Below are 8657 nucleotides of genomic sequence, written 5' to 3'. Positions count from 1 at the left end.
ATGACAAAAAATTAAAGCTTTTAGAGCAATTTAAAAAAATATATATAATGCAAAATGTGCTGGGAAAAAAATAACACCCTGGGGGTTAAGGGTTGGAAATTTCCAAATAGCCTGGTGGTAAAAGGGGTAGGGAAAGCGGCCTAGTTCGTGAGAAGAAACAATTAAAGAATGATTTATAACAATAAAATATCTATTAGAAATTATGTAGAAAAGATGAAGCACAAGCGCAACCATGGGACATGGAAACGTACATCTAAATATGCATATCTGAATTCCACATGTACTGTCATTTGAGATAGGTCTACTACATCTTATACATTTACCACGTTTTTACAAAAAATAAAAAATATAATTGACTATAATGATTTTATCATATGGTAAATACTTCATTAGTTATTCAGAAAGATGCCAATCATCTTAGTGATCCTTTTTTATTTAGAGGAGATAACTATTATAACAACACACACACACACACACACACACACACACACACACACACATATATATATATATATATATATATATATATATATATATATATATATATATATATATAGGCTATATATATATATATATATATATATATATATATATATATATATATATATATATATATAATATATATATATACATATATATATATGTATATATATATATATATATATATATATATATATATATATATATATATATATATGTGTGTGTGTGTGTGTGTGTGTGTGTGTGCATGTAAGCCTATTGACGTAAACTAAGACCATGATATGAAACCCTAGGGTAAGAATTCTTTAAAATGAAATAAAAGGATATGCGCAACTACTTTGAGATGGTATTATTTCCTTAATGAAAAACGAAGTATTTTAAATTTTGTATTAATGATACGTGCAAGGCTTGAAACCCAGTTACCAGTAGGCCTAATGGTTTTCCATATAGATGAAACAGAGACCCACAACCATTAACGACAACAAACACTGACGCTCATTTGAATATTGAAACCACAAATCTTTAGGTAGAATTTGTTTGTTATTACCACAAATACGTGGCCTCTGTACTAATTAATTCCGCTGAAACCTTTTTTATCCATAAAATCTTACCTAGTAAGAGAGTAAGTGATCGCAATTTGCTCTATCATTAGCTTATGAAAATAGCTGTAGGTTTAAACGCAAACTCCAAATACAAAAAAAAAAAAAAAAAAAAAAAAAAAAAAAAAAATCTCACATTCACAGAGGTATGAACTAAATGCAAGAAGGTGGCTTTTTCTATTGTTATTACTGCTAGCCAAGCTACAACCCCTGATGGAAAAGCAGGATTGTTACAAGCACTAGGTTCAACAGGGAAAATAGTCCAGTGTGATAAGGAAATAGAGTAACAAATAAATTATAAATGAGAAATAAAAAAAAAATATGAAATATATTAGGATCAGTGGTAACAGTAAATAAATTTAGATAAGTTACAAATAAAATATGAAACGAGACAACTCAACCAGTTCAACAGAAAAAGCAGTTGCAACAATTTTGAACTTCTGAAGTTCCGCCGATTCAACCTCCACAATAGGAAAATCATACGGTTTATATAGTACATTTAAATGAATATTGCTCCTGATAAAAGAATCTTCGCACGCGTGTAGGTAACATGCCGGATAAAAGAGGAGGGTTCCACACTTGGGTTGGTACCTTGGCAGTTGGCACCCCGTCAAGTGTCAATGATACTTGCAATTACTAATATTACTCCCAGAAATCAAATTTAAAAGGACCGTTTATTATTATTATTATTATTATTATTATTATTATTATTATTATTATTATTACTTGCTAAGCTACAACCCTAGTTGGAAGAGCACAATGCTGTAAGCCCGAGGGCTCCAACAGAGAAAATAGCTCAGTGAGGAAAGGAAATAAGGTTGCTACAAGAGAATTTATTAAAACAAAATATCCTAAGTACAGTAACATTAAAATAAATCTATCACATATAAAATATAAAAACCCTCAAGCAAGAGAAATCTACCACAAAAGACAATGAAAAACTATGGTACAGAGAATATGGCACTACCCAAGACCAAAGAACAATGGTATGATTTTGGAGTATCCTTCTCCTGGAGGAGCTGCTTAACCATGGCTAAAGAATCCCTTCTACCATTACCAAAAAAAAATACAGTGCAGCAGTTAACCCCCGAGTGAAAAAGAACTGTTTGTCAGGTATATGAGGACAGAGGAGAATATGTAAATAGGAGGCCAGACTATGACATGTATGTGTAGGCAAACGGAAAACAAGCCGTAACCAGAGAGCAGGAAAAATTTAGTATGGTCTGGTAGGTCAAAAGACCCAATAACTATCGAGCGGTAGTATTTCAACGGGTGGCTGGTGGCCTGGCCAACCTATTACCTGGTATTACAACTTCGAATTCTTTATTTTGTATAGCTACTAAGATACTTGAAATTCATGATCACCCTCTTGCTTAAGACGTCAAATTCGTGATACGTGAGTAGTTTTAATCCTATGACGTCTTAAAAAAAACTGTTAGGCCTATAGAGTGATGTCAGCGGCATGGTTGTATAAACAGAGTTCGTTTCGAGCCTCATATATAAATGCCTAAAGGGTAGAAAATCATACAATAAACAATGCAGAGTGCTGCCTTGCAACTTAATTCTTTGGTTGTAGTAACCTATTGGAATGGTTGTAGTAACCTATTGGAAACGTCCCTACCTGGCGGTCTGCAGGAATTGCCTTCGTAAGTTTGAAACCCTCTCAAGCTCAGTAGTTACTTGTAGTGTCTGCAACTTCACCATCCCTGTGAGCTAACAGCTAAGGATGGACGATGGAATGTTTGAGGAGCCGGCTGCATTATCATCATCCATCGTCTTGCCCACCCAGGTCCTAACGAGGGTGGAGAGGGATTTAGGGCGCTTATCATATGTACATAATGTCAGTTTCAAGGACACTATCACTATTCATTGTCTCTGCCATTCACAAATGACCTTTAAAACTTCTTGGGATTAACTTCACCTGATCGTCAACAACACTGCTAAGTACACTATTACCACATGCCGCCAACGAACTCTCCTTCTCTTAACTCAGCAAACTTAATCTCTAATCAGGTTCTTCTGTTGATATTACTGATTTGATATTTTGTAATATTATCCAAAATACATTATATTCTATATGCTTACTTTAATAGGTGGATTGTGCATTCTGTAAGACTGTAATTAGAGTTTTATTTTAAAGTAAAGATTTTTAATACAAGAGAATTCTGGACTTCCGTCTTGGCTATACTACAGTGTAGCGAAAGAACTCTTGTTCATTGTAGTATTTCGCGTTTTCCTCATTATTTCCCCAGCACTAATGTCAGTGTTGCGGTCATTATTCGTTATTAGAGAGTGGAAACTTTTAAACCAATTCTTGGTTCCTCTGGAGTACCTAAGTGTCTTTATTGTTGGAAATTTTGTCGTACAGTGTCCTGATTTTTTTGTTGCTGGGATGACTATGGTGAAAATGTTGGCACTTAACCTGACCTCATGGAGTTATCTTATCTTGAAAATATGGACGAGGAAATACCGACGAATCTTATTTTACGGTAATTGAAGGTTTGTATTATCATTATATGTCCTTTTTATTACTGTATCGTGGGCATAATTATGGTGTCATTTTGTTAAGGACATTACGTTTGTCAATTGAAAATCACAGTATTAGTATTTTTACGTTTATTAATGATATTATATGGTTTTGACAACCAATAATAATACTGTGGACAATACAGATTGATATAATTGTGGTGGTAATTTACAGAAGTGTTCCTGTGATATGTCTTGGAACTTTAGAAATGATTAGACGTGAAACCCCTTAAAATCACCCAGTACGGTTAGATAAGCCTAACATAACCCTACCTTTATAGTCTATAATTTTGGGGAGGCCTAGTGGAACTCTGCTTATTTGGATCGGGAAAACTCAATTTAAATGCAATATATGCTAAAACTAACAAAATGGTAAATATATACCCTTACACCGTTCGTTAGGGCAATTGCTAATGTATTTTGTGGTGAATATTTCATATTTTGTTTTCAAGTCAAATACATGAGTTATATATATATATATATATATATATATATATATTATATGTATATATATATAGGCCTATATATATATATATATATATATATATATATATATATATATATATTATTTGTATATATATATATATATATATATATATATATATATATATATATATATATATATATATATATATATATATATATGGTAAATTTTTAGTTTCAGCCAAATTTGGAAAAATGCAATAAAAATATATTTGTTGCATCAGAAATAGTGTGGTTTCAATGAATTTAACGTTTATTTTGACTGCAAACCAACCGATTTAGAGATTTACTATGTATACCCTAGTTCATCCCACCAATTATGGGGGACACCCTTTGGGAACCGGGGTTTTGGGTGGGGGAAGGGGGGGGAGGGTGTTGGGGCATTGAATGATATTTGCAATAAATGAATAATTAATGTTCCAGCACCCCTCCCCCATACCCCTAACTAGGCCTACCGGGGGGAGGGGGGTAGGGCCCCCCAGCGACCCCCCCTTAAAGCCACAGTAATTTTCAGGGCACCACAGAACCTAACAAACCCACCTAACCTAACCTAGGGGCCCTGTACCCCTACCGGGGGGGGGCTTCGCCCCCCTGCGACCCCCCCTTATGGCCAAAGTAATTTTCAAGGCACCACAGAACCTAACAAACCCACCTAACCTAACCTAGGGGCCCTGTACCCCTACCGGGGGGGGCTTCGCCCCCCCTGCGACCCCCCCTTAAGGCCACAGTAATTTTCAGGGCACCACAGAACCTAACAAACCCACCTAACCTAACCTAGGGGCCCTGTACCCTTACCGGGGGGGGGCTGCGACCCCCCTGCGACCCCCCCTTATGGCCACAGTAATTTTCAAGGCACCACAGAACCTAACAAACCCACCTAACCTAACCTAGGGGCCCTGTACCCCTACCGGGGGGGGCTTCGCCCCCCCTGCGACCCCCCCTTAAGGCCACAGTAATTTTCAGGGCACCACAGAACCTAACAAACCCACCTAACCTAACCTAGGGGCCCTGTACCCCTACCGGGGGGGGGCTTCGCCCCCCCTGCGACCCCCCTTTAACCAGGGGTAAATTTGAATATATATATTTTGTTAAATCACTTCTTACCTTAAACGGAAGATGACGATGAAGATGTGGAAGGTTGTGGTTGACCCTCTTCTGAATCATCTAGTACTGGAATACGTTCAGATTTGGTACAATACCACACATGTCTATCCTCACGAAAATGTAAAGGCGAATCACATTTACCACACTGGACACTTAAAGGTAATACGGAATGCTCCCTTAGAAAACGATTCACTACTTCAGGAGTTCCATTATAATTCCCATGAAATTGGCCGATCACATCAAAATAGGAATAACGACATATTTCACACAACCGTACCGGAGGATCCATGACAGTAAAGTGACGTGTGATGAAAATATAGAAACCGGAACTTTTGAAAACCGAAAACAAACGACAATCAAGGGTTTCTCCCATAATGAAATAGGGAAAATAACAAAATAGTATCGTTTACAATGTTATATTGCACGAAAAACAGATCCTTGAAACAAGACTGAGAGACCAATGAATCGTCCAATAATAACCCTTGAAAAGAACCCAGTAGTATTTTGATTGGAGGAGCAAATGCGCATTCAAGTAAATATTGTCACATTACGCAATGGGGCGGAGCCAAGTAAGATGAAAACAGACATACAAACGAACAAGAGCTACCTTGCGTGCCCATGGAAAGATATACACTAAACTTAGAAAAAGTCAAGACCTTCAATTCCTGAAATATTTTTTTTCTCTGTAAGTATGCATTAGCGACAATAATGTATTGAGAAGAAGTGTTTTGTTATCACGTGCTTTACTAGGAAAATATATTAATATAATACATTTCCCAATTTGGTTGAATCCAAAACTTTACCATATAGATATATATATATATATATATATATATATATGTATATATATATATATATATATATATATATATATATATATATATATGTATATATATATATATGTATATATATATATATATGTATATATATATATATGTATATATATATATATACTGTATATATATATATATATATATATATATATATATATATATATATATATATATATATATATATATATATATATATATATATATATATATATATATATATATATGGTTTTATTATAGTTACGGACGGAAAAAGCTTTTGTACTTAAATACTGGTATTTCTCATAGAATCATTTCTGACCAAGATTATTAGGCAAACCACCCATTCCTAAACAAAAATATGAATTTTGAGAAGTTCAAAAGGCAATAAAACCTAACACACCCCATCTAACCTAACTTAGTAGTTCCTAGATCACAGTCCTAGGGGGAGGACAAGCCCCAGACCCCCTTCTTAGGTCTCAGACCTAGGCTGGGCCAAGCCCCACTGACCCCCTTCCCAGGTCACAGACCCAGCCGGGTGCCAAGCCCGACCCCCCTTCCCAGGTCTCAGACCTAGCCAGGTTGCAAGCCTCCAGACCTCCTTTCTCAGGTCTCAGACCTAGCCTAGGGCCAAGCCCCCAGAACACCCTTCCCAGGTCTCAGACCTAGGTGGGGCATGGCAGTCTTCCTTATGATATGTAGGCTTACGTTTTGTGGAATGACACAATGGGCTTGTAAAAATCTGTTTACTACACTAGGTGTAGCCTGTGATTGTAATCACTATGAAACTCCTCTATAAATTTCATACACTGAAAGTGAAGCCATTACACTTGGGTACAAGACGGTCCATTATGATGCAACCGAACAGTGGGAAACCAAGAAAGGAACTAAAAGGAGCCAACAAATGAACGAGCAGGACTAATCTTATTGGTCGAAAGGAAATGGGGGAGTGGCTAATGTGCAAAAAGATTAAAGTGGTTAATACACTCCAAGGTGTGTACACACATGAACGAATAGAAGTAAATGTGCAGAAAGCTTAATATGGTAGATATGCAACAAGGTATGTACACACAAGCGAACAAGAGCGAATACCTGTATGTGCGAATCGTAGAATGTCCACAAACTAATGCAAAATAACTCTGGAGCATAGGATGCCAATATCATATGTAGTTTTTCGTGGATTTATTATGCTTCCCAGAAAATAATGTATAGTAGGCTATAGAGAAGAAAGGTTAGTTTTGCCATTACTGTATTTATCAATTCTCCAGTAAATTTAACCCACCGGAAATCCCCGGTTCCCACCAGGTGGTCCCTGTTACCATATTAGGGTATATCCTACAGTATTAACAATTTATTTGCAATGGAAATAAAGGTCATTTGCAAAGAAAATGGAAGTTTTTCTTTATAAAACTGCATTTTTTTTATTAGTAAATATTTTCCCGTGTTGTTTTATGATATTACCAAAAATCTTTCTTCAGTCAAGGGGGTTATCTATAGCACTGTAACTGTTCAGTGGCTACTTTCCACTTGGTAAAAGTAGAAGTGACTGTAGATATGGTAAGCAGCTCTTCTAGGAAAAGGACTGCAAAATTAAACCATTATTCTCTAGTCTTTGGTAGTGCCATGGCCCCTATACTATGGTCTTCCACACTTCTATCTGTTTCCTTATTTTCTTAGCTCACTGAGGTATTTTCTCTTTGTTCCGACACTAAAACAAGCCATACGCTATTAATAGGGGATATTACTCGGCAAAGCTGGAAGACAAGCCATAAGACATTTACCGAAGGTTAAGCACCCACCCACTAGTTAGCAGGGGGGTTGGGGGTAATCTGCTACCCCGCTCACTCACACACCTGGGCTGAGTAACCACTTTTGCTTTTGGCTCGGTAAAGAACAGACATTGCCGCTCTCCTCCTCCATATTTGGCTTACCATTATTGACTAAATTGCTTTTGTTCCGTAACTGGAATACAAACCACGCTATTTATTAGGGGTTATACTTTTGGCGGAGCTGAAATGACGAGCCATTAAAATTTAGCGAGGGTTAACTACCCACACCGGTAGTTAGTGGGGGTAGGGGGAGGTAGCTTGCTACCACTCCCGTTCACACACCTGTGATTTAGTCACTTTACTTTTAGCTCGGATGGAGAGCGGTTGTTTCCGCTCTCCCTCCTCGCCTATTCTGGAATGCCATTAATTTTTGTCGTTTAACTTTTTCTTATACATGTATATATATGAAAACATTGTTAATGTTTATGTATATATATGTGCATAGAAATGTGATAAGTTTCCTTTTCAGTGTTTGTGCTGTGTGTGTGATACATATACGATGACACTTGCGTACATTAGCAAGGCCAGCACAGTTCCACTTCGTGGGGAACGACCTCTCCCTCTCTGGTCCATCGATCTTCCCGTTGGCATGTAAATGTTAACTTTGCTGCCGCAGGGGAATCGTCATCGCCTGGACCCTCTTCATTCAACTATTGTCTTCGCCTTTTCCTTTTTTCCTACGGGAAACATGGATTCTGAGCGAAGGGAATGTGGCCTTTCAAAGATTGACTACGGTCTTTCTCTTCTCGAGGTCGTTCACCTTTACAACAACGGCGTACTAATGGGGAAGCTCCTTTCCCGTGGGTGGGTTAGGTTGTTCTTCCGAT

The 8657-nt window shown here is 37.0% G+C and overlaps 1 protein-coding gene across 1 annotated transcript in view; it reads left to right on the top strand.

The window, feature by feature from the left end:
- Window positions 1-3477: 3477 nt before the first annotated feature.
- Window positions 3478-8657, top strand: part of LOC137643291 (uncharacterized) — an 86060-nt gene continuing 80880 nt past the window's right edge. Inside the window, exon 1 of the mRNA XM_068376129.1 lies at window positions 3478-3568. Coding sequence (XP_068232230.1) covers window positions 3478-3568 — 91 coding nt within the window. The remainder of the gene's footprint in view (window positions 3569-8657) is intronic.

This window comes from Palaemon carinicauda, chromosome 6 (assembly GCF_036898095.1).
Source record: "Palaemon carinicauda isolate YSFRI2023 chromosome 6, ASM3689809v2, whole genome shotgun sequence".
Classification (NCBI taxonomy): domain Eukaryota; kingdom Metazoa; phylum Arthropoda; class Malacostraca; order Decapoda; family Palaemonidae; genus Palaemon; species Palaemon carinicauda.
This window is presented reverse-complemented; position numbering and strand designations above follow the sequence as displayed.